The 18,331-nt window shown below is 42.2% G+C and overlaps 1 protein-coding gene across 1 annotated transcript in view; it reads left to right on the top strand.

The window, feature by feature from the left end:
- Positions 1–18,331, top strand: part of CUBN (cubilin) — a 221,950-nt gene that overhangs the window by 13,903 nt on the left and 189,716 nt on the right. Inside the window, exons 6-7 of the mRNA XM_061585684.1 lie at positions 7,552–7,655; positions 17,428–17,554. Coding sequence (XP_061441668.1) covers positions 7,552–7,655; positions 17,428–17,554 — 231 coding nt within the window. The remainder of the gene's footprint in view (positions 1–7,551; positions 7,656–17,427; positions 17,555–18,331) is intronic.

Genomic DNA, 18,331 nt, shown 5'->3' with positions numbered 1-18,331 from the left:
CATGCCTCGCAACACAGTATTGATTAGCCTCTGAAATGAACTTGGTGAGTTCCTTAGTCCCATGGGTAAGGTCACAAACTCATATAACCCATCTGGTGTACTGAAGGCAGTTTTGGCTCTGGATTGCTCATCTAGTTCCATTTGCCAAAATCCTTTACAGAGATCTAGTGTAGAGATAATGGTTGCTGCCCCCAATAACTCTAACATTGCGTCTACCCTAGGCATAGGATACGCATCTGGGACAGTAATTTTATTGATTAGCCGATAATCAATGCAAAACCTGGTCGTTCCATCTTTTTTCGGAACCAGGACAATACTTGAGGCCCAGGGACTGATGGATTCCCTGATCACTCCTAATTCCAGCATATCTTCCACCTCCTTTTTGATCTCATTCAAAACTTTCCTATTCACACGGTACGGAACAGATCTGATTGGGGCATGATCTCCAGTATCAATGGAATGTATAACTATACTGGTTCGGCCAGGTTTGTTGCTAAAGAGATTCCTATAGGTTTTCAAAACTCTCAGAATCTCTTCTTTTACTTCCTCCTTCACCTCCTCTGACCATTCCACTTGATCTACCCCTCCTTTGTCTTTGCTTTCCTGTACTAAATCTGGAAGTTCAGGCCCACTTCCCTCAGCGAATAAGGTAACTTGCAACACCTGTGCATCCCTGGTATGGTAAGGCTTCAACATATTTACATGAACCACTTTGCTTTTGTTTAATTGGTCTGTGGTGATTACATACGTCACTGTGTCAAACCTTTCTCTGATGGTATATGGTCCTTCCCAGTTAGCCTGTAATTTGTCATGTTTCCTGGGTATGAACGCCATAACCATATCTCCCACATCATACACACGTTCCCTGGCTGTTCTGTCATACCAGTAACATTGCTTCTCCTGTGCTTGACTCAAATTCTTTTTCACCATCTCCATCATTGATGTTAATTTATTGCGGAATTCCAATACAAAATCTACTACAGATGTTTTGTACTCTCCCAGGGTTCCTTCCCATGAATTTTTTAATAGTTCCAAAGGTCCCCTCACTTTTCTAGTGAACATGAGTTCAAAGGGTGAGAAGCCTGTTGACTCCTGAGGGACTTCTCTGTATGCAAACAAGAAGCATCCCAACCGTTCATCCCAGTCTTGTGGGTGATCTTGAACATAGCTTCTGATCATGCCCTTCAAAACGCCATTGAATCTCTCTGTTAACCCATTAGTGGCGGGATGGTAAGTAGTGGTCTTTAGATGTTTTAGACCACAACATTTCCACATACATTGCATCACTTCTCCCATGAATACACTGCCTTGATCCGTCAGCACTTCATGAGGGAAACCCAGCCTCATAAAGATTTTTAATAAAGCCTCTGCCACTACAGGGGCTTCCACGGATCTTAGTGCTTCTGCGTCTGGGTACCTGGTGGCAAAATCCACCACCACCAATAGATATTTCTTGCCATGCCTTGTGGGTTTGGAAAAAGGGCCCACCAAATCTATCCCCACTCTATAAAAGGGTTGTCCAATTATAGGAAGGGGCTTTAAGGGTGCCTTAGTCTTTACTCCACTTTTTCCCACCTTTTGGCATATTCCACAAGATAGACAATGTTGTTTTACATCTTTGGAGATGTTTGGCCAATAATAGTGTGCTGCCAATCTCCTCTTGGTCTTTTTTATTCCCAGATGTCCTGCACATGGGACATCGTGGGCTACCTCTAGCAATCTGGTTCTGTATTTGCTAGGTACTATCAATTGCTTCACTGGTTCACATTCATCCTTTCTCTCAGCAGGCATCCACAGTCTATATAAAATCCCATTCTCACACACAACTTGATTCCTCAGTTTGTCAGTGAAAGGAATCTGTTGGGTCAGAGCTTGTTCCTTTATCTGCTTCAAACTTATATCTTTTTGCAGCTCTTCTCTGAATTGATCTGCCTCATCATTATCAGAGACCACTTGATACAGTTTGTCTCCTTCAGCAGGCCTGCTAGTGGTTGCTATGGTGACCTGAGGCTGGTTAACAGATTCCACCCTGTTTGTTTCAGCCCCCCTTAATATGGCTTCTTTTTCTCTGCCAATTTGCTGTCTGGTCACTACATAGATCTTTCCTTGGGTGCCCATTACATCTCTTCCCAGTATTACTGGTTCTTGTTGCTGGGCATTAATGCCTACTTTATATCGGCCCTCTCGGCCTCTCCAAGTCATTTCCACCAGGGCCACAGGCAAACTTTCTGGTTGACCCCTCACTCCTTGGATAGTCACAGTTTCCTGAGGTAATATTACCTCAGATTTTATTAAATCTGGCCTCAGTAATGTTTGAGCGGCACCAGTATCAAGCAATGCCCAATAATTTGCCCCTTGTACACTCACTTCCTCTCTCAGACTTGAATCAAGGTCTGTTACTTCTGTCCAGTTTATCTGGCAGAACTGAACCTTTTTCGCTGTTTCTAAAGCCTTGGGCTCTGTTTTCACTGCCCTTGTCTGAGCAGGATTACTAATGGGGTTGGCAACCTCACATTGAAAATGTAGGTGCCCCAGTCTACCACATTTGTAGCATAATTTCTCCTCACTTTTAGGGTACACAGATCCACTCTGGGGTGTCCTGTGCCCTTCAGATTTTACTGGAGGACTCACTCTCTGTGGTACCACATCCCTTCTGCCAGCGTTATATGGTCTGGGTTTAAAATCTCTTGATGTTTTCCCCACCCAGCCAGTTCTGTTGGAGGCGAAGTGATCCGCCATCTCTGCGGCCTCCTGCACCGATGTAGGGGAACGGTCTTTGACCAGGAGCCTTATTTCTGGTGGTAACTGATGGTATAATTGATCCAATATCATGAGGTTTTTCACCTCCTCCACAGACTGAGCTTTTGCACTTGTCAGTCATTTCCCAAATATGTCCATCAGTTTTGCCCCCTGCTCCACAAAAGACCTCCCTGTCTGTATCTGGCAATTTCTGAAAAGCTTTCTAAAATAATCAGGCCCCAGTCTGAATCTTTTAAACACTGCTTCTTTGAATTCAGCATAGGTGACGGGCTTGTCTGAGGGGAAATATTGGTATACCTCAGCCAATTCCCCTTTAATCAGGTTTGATAAATACTGCATGTATTTATCTTCAGGTAGCCCCCACAACTGAGCTGCTTTTTCAAAGGTGCTGAGGTAAATTTGAGGATCTTGACCAGGCTCATAGACAGCAAAGTCCTTCGGAGTAATTTTTATTTTTGCTCCATCTCTGTCCTTTCTTGTTTCATCAGAATGAAACTTCTCTCTTTCAAATTTTAACTTTTCTACTTGTAATTCGGCATCCACTGCTCGTTGCTTCTCCCTCTCCTCAAACCCCATTCTCAACTTCTCAGTTTCCAACTCCCTCTGTTTGTCTTTTTCCTCAGCCTCAAAGACCCGCTGTTTGTCTTTTTCCTCAGCCTCCATCCTCATTCTCTCAGTTTCCATCCTCAACTTCTCTCTCAAGTACTCTATATAAGCGGGATTGCTTAAATATCCTTCTGGGGTCTCTTCTCTGACAGGTTGTTTTTGCTGGGCAGTTGCAAATCCTATAAGTGCTACCCTCAATTCATCTACCCCTTTACCCTCGTGAGGTAAATTGAATGTTACGCACTTCTCCACCAGCTCCTCTCTTTTCATTTTTATATATTCAGCCATGGTGTTTGAGTTCACTCACTCTTTGCCACACACTCTTTGCCAGTCACTCTCACAAGAAATCTTGTTTTGTTATTTCTGTTTGCCACACCACTGTTGTGGATTCTCTAGTATTCGTATCTGGATTCTCTGTTGTTCGTATCCCACCGCTACTGCCACCACGTGTGAGGCGTCCTTCCCTGGCTCTCCCTGTCAGGTTCCTACCTGCTCGTGGTTACTGCCTGTCTCTAGGCACCACCAGGGACTCCACCAGTCCGGACTGTCCTTTATTTTATTTTTTCTCTCCCCGCTCTAGCACAGATCTCAACAGATCCCCCTGCTAGGCAACCACCAGTCACGTCCTAATACTAGTATTCCCAGAGACTCTGAATACTGGTATTGTTATTCTCTTCACCGCTGCCACCATTTGTTACAGTTCCCCTTCAGCCTTGGTCATTACCTTACCCTCCCTTCTGGTCTGTGAAACCCCAGTCAAGGATCAGGCCTTTGGTAAACTAAATTAAGTATTTATTAAAGATAACAAAGCTAACAAGATTAACAAGATTTCTTCTTAAAGCACATAAGCATATGGTTTTACTCAATACTAATCCGAACTCCACCTCCCTCCTTCTCCACTCTCTCCTGTCAAACAACTCTCTAAACCCCACCAAGCAACCCACTCAGTTCTCTTCTTCCCCCCCTGATTCCACTCTCACTCTTCCTTTTATACGTTCAGCCATTTTAAACACTCAGCCAATCATCTAGCATTCTACTGCCCATTCACTCCCCCTCTTTCACTCCACTTACCATGTATCTTCTAAACAACAACACTTACCATATATACATTAATATAGGAACATCACAGCCATCACTACCTATGTTCCTTCATATGGGCTTATCTGTGCAACAAAATAATATGGTGCCCCATACCATGACCTGCACTGTACCACTCAGAGTGCAAGCAGGGGATCACAAGTCTGCAACTGCAAACAATCACCAAGGCAAGGCGAAGAAGCTAGCTGTTTCCCGAATGCGCCAATCTACTATGTGCGGAGGGGGTTTTCCATGGGCCATCTTGAGCAGACTGGAGGGCAGCACAAGAGATTGCACAGGGAAGGGTGGAATCAGTGAAAGCTGCCTCCCTGGTCTCTTCTGCTGTCTGGAACATCCTACACCCACTCAAGGAACACTCCCACCAGTAGAAACCTATTTAGGATCAGATCTATCTTATCTGAGGGGACACAGAAGTTGTGTTGTGTCTGTGATGGCCTTTACAGACATGCAACTGCTTGATACTGCAGCTCTGAAGCAATGATTGTTGTTATCATTGGGATGTATTCAACTAAGCCCTACTCAAAGGAGATCTCTTGAAGTTAATGAACCAAAGTTACTCCATGTCTATTAACTTCAATAGGTCTACTCCAAGTGGGACTAGAATTGAATATTAGCCATTATCTATACAAAAATAGGCATCTAAACCATTAATATCTCTATATAATAGTTATTGTATAGAAATAGAAGACAACAAAAAAGGTAGAACAAGAGCCCTATTCCAAAAGATTAGAGAAATGAAAGGGAAATTTAAACCAAGAGTAGGGATGTTGAATAATCAACCGGGAAACACACTGACTGACCGAGATGAAATAAAAGGAAGATGGAAGCAATACACTGAAGATGCCAGGATGACAGATTCATTCACGGAGGAACTGTATGATAAAGAACCAGAAATTTTAGAATGTGAGGTGAAAGCTGCTCTTAAAATACTTGGAAGAAACAAATTACCAGGAATAGATGGCATACCAATAGAGTTGCTGCAAGCTACTAAGACAAAATTTGTCCAAATTTTGACAAAAAGTTGTCAAGAAATATGGAAAACTAAACAATGGTCCACAGACTGGAAGCGTTCAATATACATCCCAAAGAAAGGGGATCCCAGGGAATGCGGTAATTATTGAACTATTGCCTTAATATCCCATGCAAGTAAAGTAATGCACAAGATTCTACCACAAAGACTCTTACCATATATGGAGCAAGAAATGCCAGACGTCCAAGCTGGATTTAGAAAGGGAAGAGGTACCAGAGATCATATTGCAAACATACATTGGATAATGGAATGGACCAAGGAATTTCAAAAGAAAATCACCCTGTGCTTTATAGATTACAGCAAAGCCTTTGACTGTGTAGATCATGAAAAACTATGGAATGCTTTAAAAGAAATGGAGGTGCCACAGCATCTGATTGTCCTGATGCGCAACCTATACTCTGGACAAGAGGCTACTGTAAGGACAGAATATGGAGAAACAGATTGGTTCCCCATTGGAAAGGGGTGTATTTTATCACCCTATTTGTTTAATCTATATGCAGAACGTATCATACAGAAAGCAGGATTGGACCAAGATGAAGGAGGTGTGAAAATTGGAGGGAGAAATATCAATAATTTAAGATATGCAGATGATACCATACTACTAGCAGAAGCCAGTAATGATTTGAAACAACTGCTGATGAAAGTTAAAGAGGAAAGTGCAAAAGCAGGACTACAGCTGATCGTCAAGAAGATTAAAGTAATGACAACAGAAGATTTATGTAACTTTAAAGTTGACAACAAGGACATTGAACTTGGATTACCAATACCTTGGCACAGTCATTAAACAAAATTGGGACAATAGTCAAGAAATCAGAAAAAAGGCTAGGACTGGGGAGGGCAGCTATGAGAGAACTGGAAAAGGTCCTCAAATGCAAAGATGTATCACTGAACACTAAAGTCAGGATCATTCAGACCATGGTATTCCCGATCTCTATGTATGAATGTGAAAGTTGGACAGTGGAAAAAGTGGATAAGAGAAAAATCAACTCATTTGAAATGTGGTGTTGGAGGAAAGCTTTGCACATACCATGGACTGTGAAAATGACTAATAATTGTGTGTTAGAACAAATTAAACTAGAACTAAACCAGAACAAATTAAACCAGAACTAAAATGATGAAATTGAGGTTTTCATACTTTGGACACATCATGAGAAGACTAGAAAAGGCAATAATGCTGGGAAAAACAAAAGGGAGTAGAAAAAGAGGAAGACCAAACAAGAGATGGATTGATTCCATAAAGGAAGCCACAGACCTGAACTACAAGATCTGAACAGGATGGTTCGTGACATAAGTCGTAATGGACTTAAAGGCACATAACAACAACAACAAACAGTTTGCAAAGTTAAAAAAGAAAGACTTTTACACAAGCAAAATATAAATATCCATAAATTAAAAATATATAATGAAACAATCCTATTAAAACATTCATGAGCAAGTCTGATCCACCCAGCCCAAGGGATTTTAATTTTTCAAATGACCATGCAAATTTACCATGCAAATTTGCCATCAGCTGAGTAATGTATAACAATAGGTGGGAATGGTTTGTTGTAAGTGGTTCATCTTATCTGTTGCACCTACCACCACCAACTACAAAATTACAATTTCATACAGAGGAAGTGAAAAGAAAATGAAGTAAACGTGGATATTTATCTGAACCTCCTGCATTAGTAGGTAGTATAGTATTTAAGGCAGGCAGCTCACAAATGGGCTCCTATGTAGAATAACCCCTTTAGGAGAACATGTGCTCCTTTGCATATTTGGCACCAGTAGCTTGAGGGCTAATGGTGCCTGATTTCACTTCCCAAGGAGAAGCTCCACTATAATGGTCCTATGCTTTATATTAAATTAAATTAAAGCATGCTATATTTCCATGTACAAGCAAGGGACAGCAAAACAACTGTGTTTTGTTTTAGAGTTCAGAAAGGGAAGCATTGCTGCAAGCCAGCCAGATGCTGCATTATAATCTTTTGAAATTCTATAACATCATATTGGCTCTGCGGACCCCATTATGTGTCTGTTTTACTCAGGAAATAAGCTAGCTTTCTCTCTGTTCTCAGGGACCGTCCTGTTTGGTCGATGTTAATGAATGCCAGATTTATGCTGGGACACCTCTGGGCTGCCAGAATGGAGCAACATGCGTAAATGCCCTGGGTAGCTACAGGTAACTCCTCCTAATGTCTTTATGTAGATGTTCATTATAGCATCACTGAGTGCTACTAACATGCAAGTTACAAAAATTAAGGGTGTCTTCAGACTGTCACAATTTTGGGATGGATTCAAGCGCATACTGGAAATTTAGGCTTGTGCAATTAAAGTGGATTTACGTATTCTGTTGCGAAAAATGCACTTTGAAAAAAGACTTGTAATTAGGAAAGTGACTGGGCATGAATGAATGAATGTTTAACAGGGAGATGTATAAATACCCTACAAGGAAATCAGGATGAATATTTATTGTCGTATAACCACCCCACAAACAAATCAGATTAGTTGCAAAATAAAGACCAGCCATAGCCTAATCTCTGTGTAAGCTTTGTGCAAGCAAATCCAGATGAATGCTCAACAAATAGATTATCTGGAAGAGCCCGAATAATATTTTTGTGCATGATAGCATTCTACATACCTAGCTTGCATGAGAATCTAGCCGAGATTCTAGCCTGCATGGAAGAAGTAGAGGAGTCAATCTTGCCCTATGGTTCTAGTGCTGGTCAGGGCACGGATAGATTGATCATTTCTGGTCCATGACAGTTTTGAATGTGTTCACTCATAATTTTGTTCCATTCCATTTTTTAAAAAATATATATCAAAATTTATACTTCAATACATATTTAGGTACCTATTTTACGCTAAAGCATCCATTTTTAACACATCTTGGTCTTTTTTTAAATAAAAACTGAGAAAAAATTCAAAGAAATGCAAAATCCAAAAGGATAATTATGTTCCAATCCTTCTGTATCTTTAAAAGTTGTGCAGGGGGAAGGGAGAATTTCACCATGTGGTTTTCTCCATTACTGTGTTGCAAGAAAACCTGCACTTGGCTGAATTTTCTCTTCTCTTAAAGATACAGAATCATTCTCAGGCCCTGAGCCTAGCAACCTTACCTCTGATAGTACAGGGAAGAGAAAAGATGTGTGTCAGCCAGACCCTCCATCCAACACATGTACACAGATCAGTAGCCTGTTAATGTACAAAACCAGGTCAGAGCACCTCTTGTCTGGCTTGTCAATCTCATCCAGCTCTTAAAAAACCATTTGACAAGTGCCTTTTCAGGCAGCCCTTCTAGCTCCAAGAAAGAGAAACAGGTTGCAGGCTATGGTCTGAAGCCACATAAGACTAGCTCTCTATTGAAGCTAAGCAGAGTCAGGTTTGGTCAGCACCTGGAAGAGAGACTGCGTGGGAACCACATGTAAGCCGCCTTGGGTTTCCATCATGAAAAGAAAGGTGGGGTATAAATGTATTAAATAATAATATAAAGAGGCCTTGTTTTAAAGGCCTCCTTGTTTTATTAAAAAGTAGCTAGCTGGTAAAAAAACACCACCACAAACTCCTGACAATGCTTTCTCAGCACGAACAGACTGCATGCCAGAGTTCTCTGCAAAGCATTTTGGTTTTAGAATAATAACAACAGCAAAAAAAAAAATCCTTCCCTCTGCAAATATTTGCTTGACATTCTTCATGTTTTGGAAGGCTTGGAAGCTTTACACAAATTAACTCAGCACAAGTCTCAATACGATTTAGGTCTGGTTTTTTGTTATTATTTTACCCTACTTTTATGTCTGTGCCACATACAAAGTGGCATACAAGATTACAAAACATTACTGGAATGCCATCCAGCACTCTTGACACCATGGGCACTTTCTTGCTGTCTGGTCAGCCCCTCTGGGAATTGCCTTCGCTTCCACTTTGTGTGTGGTGTGTGTGTGTGAGAGAGAGAGAGAGAGAGGGAGAGGGAGAGAGAAAGAGAGGGTGGGAGAATAGAGAAGGAAAGTACTTCTTCACACAGTGCATAGTTACACTCTGGAATTCGGTTCCAAAGTAGTGATGGCCACCAATTTGGATGGCTTTGAAAGAGGATTAGACCAATTCACAGACCATAAGTTTATCAATGGTTACTAGCCATGATGGCTATGTTCTCCCTCCACTGTTGGAGGTACTATGGTTCTGGATAGCAGTTGCTGGGAATCATAAGTTGGGGGGGAGCATTCTTGTGCTCAGGTCCTGCTTTCAGGCTTCCCATAGGCATCTAGTTGGCCTCTGTGAGAACTGGATGCTGGACTAGATGGACCAATGGCCTGATCAAGATCTTACGTCCTTACTGAAAGCACCATACAATCCTGCAGTCTTGCAAACTCCACCCATTTTTAGCTCTGGCTGCACACCATTGGTGAAGCCCCTGACTGACTTTTTCTGTGGGTCAGTGGTCCAACTCTCACTACAATATGCCATGGAGAGACATCTCTCAATGACTCTGTAGCCACTTTTGCATGTGACAGATAGCCAAGAATCATACCGTGAATGGGTTGCATGCTTCACTCCTTCCCTGGCACCAACATGTAAAACAAACCAGGAAGAGGATAGCTTTGCATTACATCCAAACCAGGACTTGTGGTTTGTTTCTCCCTAACAAGCCACGATTCATAAATGAACAATGTTTAAGGCTGGCTAGTGATCTCAAGTTCAACACTAGGCTACCCCCTTACTGGTTTATCAGCTTGTGCAAAGGAGGAGCAAAGAGAGACCAGTTGCAGTGGAGGCTACTCTGCTAGGGTATGTGGGCCACTGCCCCACCAACCCCAGTCTGTCTGCCCTCAGCTAGCCCTCACCTGCCTGCCAACCAGTCCAGGGAGTAGCACTGGCTCTCACCTTCCTCCTCCTTAGTCTCAACATTGCCTTTGCAGAACTCAGCAGGGAGGAGGATGGAGACCACACTGGCCTTAGTTGGCTCCACCTTGTCATTGGCTCTGGCTCCACCTACCATTGGCCTTCCTGCTTTCCACCCCATCAGTTTCAATGGGCACTGGCCACCACTGACCAGTCAGACCATAGCTCATGCACAGTATGGTTTATTAAGTTAAGGTTCTTGTCAACCAATACATGCAAACATGGCTACTGCTTCAATCTCAGCTCTTTTTGGGGAGCTCATTTTTAAGAGGATTAGCAAAATCCATGCTCTACTAATAGCTATTATGTGTGATCAATAAGAGGAAACTCCATGTTCAGGGATATTATATCCTTGATTATCAGATACTGGGAACAAAGGATAAACAACCACCAGGGGTATAGTCATTTAGGGTCTTGGGGTATATGTGTCTTAGACCCCTTACTCTTTTGGGAGCAGGGTCCCAGTGTCTCCAGCATCCTATGAGCCAATCAGCACGAAAGGGGAGTGTGTTAGCCACTGAGAACAGTCTTCTAGTATGCTTCCATGTTGGGCTCTCCAACACTGGAGGCATTCAAGAGGCAGCTGAACAGCAACCCGTTGGGTATGCTTTAATTTGGATTCCTGCATTGAGCAGGGGGTTGGACTCGATGGCCTTATAGCCCCCTTGCGGCTTTACTATTCTATGATCCTATGATGCTCTGATTCCTTGTCCTTCCCTGCTAATTGGAGTGAAAGGAGGTCAGCCACTGAGAAGATTCTTCTCAGTAGGTAACACTCTACCCTTTCATGCTTATTGGCTTGTAGGGATGTTTGTTGTTGTGGGAGAAGGCATTAACAAAGATCTCATTCTCAACCCAGCACAAAAGGGGGGGGGCATCGCTTTGACTAATATGAAGGGACCCTGCACTTCTGAATTTGCCACTACACCACTGTCAAGGACATAATTTTTATGCCCTGTATGCAACTTTCTATAGGCATCTCTGTTGCTCCAGAGGGCATGCCTAGAACTAATGGGTGGGGGTTGCAAGGAAGAAGATTTTGGCTACATATTAGGTGAAGCTTCCTAATTGTGAGAGCTGTTGGATTGCTGCGGGAAGTGGTGGGCTTGCCTTTGCTGGTGGTGTTTAAGTAGATTGAGTGTGGGGAACTTTGGGCCCTCCAGATGTTGCTGGACTACAATTCCATCATCCCTGGCTATTGGCTATGTTTGGGAGTTTTAACAACATCTAGAGGGTCAGAGGTTTCCCACACCTGAAGTAGGTGCTAGACAGGTGCATCTGTCAGAGATGCTGTAGTTGCAAGATTCCTGCACTTAGCAGATCCCCTCCAAGTTTATAAATGCTATAATTCTATATGATCTGGATGACTACTGCTAAAAAATAAAATACAGGGCTCAACAGATCTTTGATTTGACCCTACAACCAGGTTTCGATGTTATCGCAGATACTCCAAATGTAGAGTAAGTCAAATGGTGTGACTAATAAATGTGTGAATAAAAATAGGAGAGCTCTAAAAACAAATACATCGGGGGTGGAGAATCTCTGAACCGCAGGCCAAATGAAAGCGCACCCATCCTATGGGATGTCATGCGAGGGGAAGGCAGAGATGCAAGTGCCAATGCACAAGCAGGTGACTTAATGTGCACTACCAGTTGTGCATTGGCAAGGGAAAGCTGATGGGCAGTAACACCAAAGCCTACTGGATCAACTGTGCAAGTTCCCCACTGTGCTGAAACCTCAGGCACACCAGCTTCAGGACTTCAGTGTGCTTAATCACCTGATGTCATTGTGATGTCAGTATCTTGTAAGGAATAAGGTAGGCAGGTCTGGAGGAGGCTGTGGTTGCTTGGGCAGTGGCCCATTTGCCCTAATGGACAAGCCTCCAATGTATTACATTCTACAGATCCCTGAGATCTACAGATAAGGGATCACAGGCGGGGATGCGGGAGAAATTTGATTCAGTTTGCATTTAAAGGCATACCTACCTAATTCGCACTTTCTGGAACAGTACGTGAACCAAAACACAACCACTCTTTCTAAATTCACACTTCTCTGAATGTTGTGATGCAGTTCTCCAACCAAACAATATTTAGAAAAATGCATGTATTAGGGAAAATAACATACAGAAATGCATTATATTAGTGGAAATTGCTTGCAAAATTATGTACGTTAGTCAGACAAAAATGAGTTTATTCAGAGAAATTCACACTAAAATGCTGATGAATTTTTATGAGAAATTGCTGCATAAACGCAGAGGACTGAATTTAAGAATGGGAAATGAATAAGAAAGTGGAAGAACAGAAACTGACAGATCCCTAATCACATGTAACAGTGCTTGGAAGGGCCCTGGAGAACTGTTGCTAGTCAGAATAGATAACACTGCAACTAGATGTCCCAGTACTGACTCAGTATGACAGCTTCATTTGCTCATCTGGGCTACAGTCTGTTCAGTATGCAAAATGTACTGTCTAAAAGTAGACAAGATGATCTTACACTACTTTGTCCACAGAAAAATACTATAGGAACAATATAGAATACAGTATTCCAGTTAAAGATGTTATTCCTGCTTCCTATCTGGCATTTTCTTAACAGTATCACATTTCACTGCAAAACAATGTTTCAAAAAATAATGAAAAATAGAAAACTGCTCAACAAATAGTTCATTCATTTATTGTCCTGTTGAGACTGTTATGGTCTTGTTGAACATCCCAGTTTCACAAGCCTTGATCTGGACAGCATGAAAGCAGCAATAAATTAATATTTTATTCAAATAGATAAAACACAGTAGTATTTTATTCCTCTTCAGAGAGTTCTATCAGTGCAGGACTTGATGTTTGGAAATCTGCTTGACTAGTCATTTGAGCCTTGTGGTCACTTTCATGAAGTGCCAGCCAAATAACTTTTTTTTTTTAACCTGGGTGATTTTGCTTTGCTTTATCTGCCCGAGAGCTTCATGCTTACCGAGTCCCACACTCCGATTCTAAACACGTTTTCCAGGAAATAAGAACCACTGTCTGGAATCAACAATCTGTTAAAAGACAAGCCATTCTTTTATTACAGTGGGGGGGGGTAGTCAAGCATTAAAGCTTTGAAATCTGAGTTAATCAGTATCACTTCACTGGAGGCAGCGCTCAGCAACCCAATTTAGCTTGCATTTAATGTATCAAGTCAACCAGCTAACGTGGAAAGTAGAGCACTAAGTAAAGTTAATAATCTAGATTTCTGGCTACCACTGAAACAGGCATCTGTGAATGTAGAGTTAAATGTACAATGAAATGTAACTGTGAATGTACAGTTAAAAGCTTCTGACATTTTATATAGAGACCTTGTTTGCATGTAATGCTAGGCCAAATCATGGCTTAGTGTGAATGCATGAATGTTGCTTTCCTCCTTCCCAGTCTTTTAGCTCACTGCAGCACAGCAGCTAAGCCAGGTTTGGCACAGTGTGTTGTCTGAACTAGGGATGGGTCCTGTTGTCCGATGTTGGTTCGAAAGCATTCTGTTGACCTAACAGGCTGGCATCGATTCAAGTTTGTTCTGTATCTGCTTTTACTGATCCCTGTTTTTTTTCCTGCTCAGAAAAAAATTGATATCAATATTTTTAGAGGAAATATTGATATTTTGATGGAAATATTGATATTTCCTTTTAAAATATTGATATTTTGAAGAAATATTGCTATTTTAAAAGGAAATATAGATAAATTTTCATTCTGACAATTGATGTTTTAGAGGCAGATTTTTTTTTAAAGTCCATTTTCAAAAATAGCCACGGAAATTCGCTACATTAAAATCTGGTCCTAGCAATTGAGAATAAGAGAATTAATGGAAAATTCAGTGCCAAATCCGAACTGGGAGGAATTCTAGCACATCCTTAGTATGAATGCAGGATCGTGGTTAAACTCTTTTCCCCATAACAATAATCTGGAGCCAAGAACAAAGCATGGCTATTCATCATGGTTAAGGAGTGTAGTATAGTGGTTAGAGTATTGGACTATGACTTGGGAGACCAGGGTTCAAATCCCCACTCAGCCATGAACCTTACTGGGTGACCTTGAGCCAGTCACTGCCTCTCAGCCTAACCTACCTCACAGGGTTGTTATGGGGATGAAATGAAGAGGGAGAGAGCCATGAAGGCCACCTTGAGCTCCTTGGAGAAAATACAAATAAATAAAGGAGAAAAAGGCTTAACCACAATCTTACCATGAAGTGTGCACCAGGCCATTGTTTTAAGGGTTTGCAACTATTTGGGGTTTTTTTATACAGGCAGTGCCGGTGCTAGGCTATTTTGTGCCCTAGGCAAGGCTAACTACTTGTACCCCCACAAAAAAAAATTGCTAACTTCAATTTTCAAAAATAGATGTCTTGTAGAAAAAATGAAAAGCACAAAACTTGAAACTGCTAAATTTATTTTAGTTGCATTTTTTCCAATGGTTAAAAAAACTAATCTGTATAAAACTGTGCCCCTCAAAGGTCAGTACTGCACCCCTCTGAGCTCTGAGCCCTAGGCGGCTGCCTAGTTGGCCTAATGATAGCACCGGCCCTGTATACAGGCGACATGTCAGAGACATAGAACAAGGGTGTGGAACCTTTGGCCCTCCAGATGTTGTTGGACTGCAACTTCCATAATTCCCTGCCATTGGCCATGCTTGCTGGGGCTGATGGGAGTTGTAGTTCAGCAACATGTTTAGTAGCCCAACCACACCCCTATCTTGGCAGTGACAACCTCACCTCAGTTGTTCATGCTCTAGTGACCTCTAGATTGGATTACTGTAATGCACTCTACGTGGGGCTGCCCTTGAAGACGGTTCGGAAGCTGCAGCTAGTGCAAAACGCAGCAGCCAGACTACTGACGAGGACCAAGTGGTCCTCACATATTACACCTGTTCTGGCCCGTTTGCACTGGTTGCCGATTTGTTTCCGGGCCAGATTCAAGGTGCTGGTATTGACCTATAAAGCCTTACACGGTGTGGGCCCGCAATATCTGATGGAACGCCTCTCCCGCTATGAACCTACCCGTACACTTCGTTCGACATCTAAGGCCCTCCTCCGAGTACCGTCTCACCGAGAGGCTCGGAGGGTAATGACAAGATCTAGGGCCTTTTCGGTGGTGGCCCCCGAATTGTGGAACAGTCTCCCCGAGGAGGTACGCCTGGCGCCTACACTGCTATCCTTTCGGCGCCAGGCTAAAACCTTCCTATTCTCCCAGGCATTTTAATATATTTCTATGTATTTTACTGTTTTAATGTTTTAGCTATGCTAATATTATTTAGTGTTGTTATGAATTTGTATTTTTATTTGTGATTTTGTTCATTTATTGTATTATTGTATGTTGTACACCGCCCAGGGAGCCATTGGCTATGGGCGGTTTATAAATGAAATTAAATAAATAAATAAATAATAAATGTGGAGGGCCAAAGGAGCTCCACATCTGCTTTAAATCTATGAATGCTGGACACTGGCTTTCTGAGGTTGCTAGAATGGTATATATTCAAGTCTCAGAGCAGACTACATGTCCGTAATGGAATCGAGGTGTGCAGCATTGACCTTTGCTATTGGCAGGCAGGAGGAAGTAGAGATATGCAAAAGATTTGGATGAATCCCAGATCAGGAACTGAAACAGGGATGCTTCACACAGGTTTGGGGCTTGACCGAGCCAAAATGGGATCGCTGTGAAGTGCTATGAACCTCAAAGGGATATCTGAAATGCTTTGCTTTGGAGATGTGGAGAAGAAAAATGCTGCAGACACAGTATCTGCAAAAACTGAAACATTTCTCTCCAAACTTGCCTTATAAGGAAAACGTCAGGGTGGAGAGAAGGGGGAAGTACCTCTTTTGTGACTGATAGCTCCAGCTTCTTGTGGGCTGGGGAGTGGACTCAACCTCCCCCTCTGATTTGGATGGGGGTTCCCCTGCTGGAGGTGGGCCAGGAACCCACCCAGAGGGTCCTTCCAGAGGATCCCCTGGAAATAGGTGTTGGGAGGTCCCCTCACGGACTTCAGGGCTGATGTTCAGGGCCTCCGTCTGCTCACCTGGATCATCAGTCATCAGGAAGGCTGGGTCCTCTATGGAGGAGTTGCTGGCTGAGATTAGACTAGGACGTGGCATACAGAAACAAATCTATGTCTGAGCTATCGCAGATCAAGGATTTTACTAGCCTAGTTTTGGGGAGAGGGGCTTTTGTTGTTGCTATTGGTAAACAACTGAGAATCAGAAATCTTTGCTGAGTTACTACAGACCAGCCAATGATGTAATAATATATCCTAATGTGGTCAGTGCTGCTACATACTATGAAAGAGACAATCATGTCTCCTTTTTAAAAATAGACCACTACTTGCTTAAATTGCTGAGCAGCAAAGTTTACTTAGCTAGTTATGAATCACACATTAGAGTCATTGCTTTCCAATGCTCAAGAAGAATTCCCTTCATTGTTCTCAAAGCTCTGTGGAGCCAGTCTGCCAGGGAGTCTGATAGTGCCCATGTTATTGGTATATAACCTAAATTAGTATGAGGAAATTAAGAATTGGATTGACATGCTGGAAAATGCATAAAAAAACACCACCACAGGACATGGGTTGTTTAGACGAGGGGTCACCCCTGCCAAAGAATTTGTGAACTTCTGCAAACCTTGTGAGTTTCCCTAACCCTGATGATAGCTCCATTTTATATGGGTGTGGTGCTCTTTCAGGTTACAAAAGTAATGGCACTTACAGCCTGAACACTGGAAATGGAAGGAATGGCTTCAGGTTAATGGAAACAAGGAATGGACCAGATCCAAATGCACACATTAACACTTGCGTTAACTAGCTGTTTCAAGTAGAGGCAGCCTTTGATGTAATTCAAGAAAATCAAACAGAATACTCTCTGGACTCATGAGATTTTAAAAAAAAAATCTTCAGTGTTCTGGATGCTTAAAAACGTGCATTATATATGTGTACAAATTAATACAAAATAACGTCAACACATTGTATGAAGGCTGGTTAATACTGGGTAGATCAAGGACAGACTTCAGGTGTCTGGAAGGATGTTACAATGTTATTTCATTGTTTCTCCAAAAGCTGCACCTGTACACCAGACACCTATGGACCTCACTGTCTGTCAACATTTGATGACTGTCAAGGAGGATCTGCTGCTCTCTGTGAACATGGGCTCTGTGTTGATGGAAACAGGGAACAATCCAATCAGGTAAGCAAGGGGAGCTGCTGTAGGTCTCCTAGAAAGAAAGTTATGTTGCAACACGTGTAGGTACCTTTCTAAGTGATTTGTGTGGCATTAGCCAACTGCTCCCACCTTCCAGTGCTTTTAATCAATGACTGAAGTCAAAGTTGTGATTGAGCTGCTTGAACACTGGTGATAGGAATTCCTGGGGTCCTAAGAACTACTGTTTTCCACTCCCCTTTAGTACACCTTTCCTGCTTCTGTTTCATTTTCTAGTCTTTGGAATCCCTGTAGTTTGCTCTTCCTTTTTCCTAGCAACCCACATGCATGTTTCCTGTAGTGGGTTCATCTGAGATCAGGTATTCTTAGAAGTTATTTTCTGCAAATACTACTACACAAAAAATGCAAGTAGATGTTAAAAAAACATGGCAAATGCAAAATGTGAAAACTTTGCAAAGAGGCTTAGGCATGTTTCCTGTTGTGCAGGAGTTAAAGACAAAGCACTCATTTAGAATTCACTATAACTTACAGTACAGTGGTATACATGTCTACTCAGAAGTAAATCTCTTTGTGTTTACTCCCAGGGAAGTGGGAACAGGATTACAGTCTAGGCTTTGATTTAGGGTTGGCATGGGGGAAAGCAGGGCTCTTGTGCCTTTAACAGCTATGAGGCAGGCAGATATTCAATAGGATAAGCTTCTTCTTCTTCTTCGTCTGGCATTTAATGGTGAATCAAGGCCAGGAAAAGGCCCCATTATCGCCACCTACTGACTAACTGTGAAAAACACAAGTCATTCATAGCCG

This window comes from Rhineura floridana, chromosome 10 (genome assembly GCF_030035675.1).
Source record: "Rhineura floridana isolate rRhiFlo1 chromosome 10, rRhiFlo1.hap2, whole genome shotgun sequence".
NCBI classification, from domain to species: Eukaryota; Metazoa; Chordata; class Lepidosauria; order Squamata; family Rhineuridae; genus Rhineura; species Rhineura floridana.
Note: the sequence above shows the minus strand (reverse complement) of the source record. Positions and strands in the feature narration are given on the sequence as shown.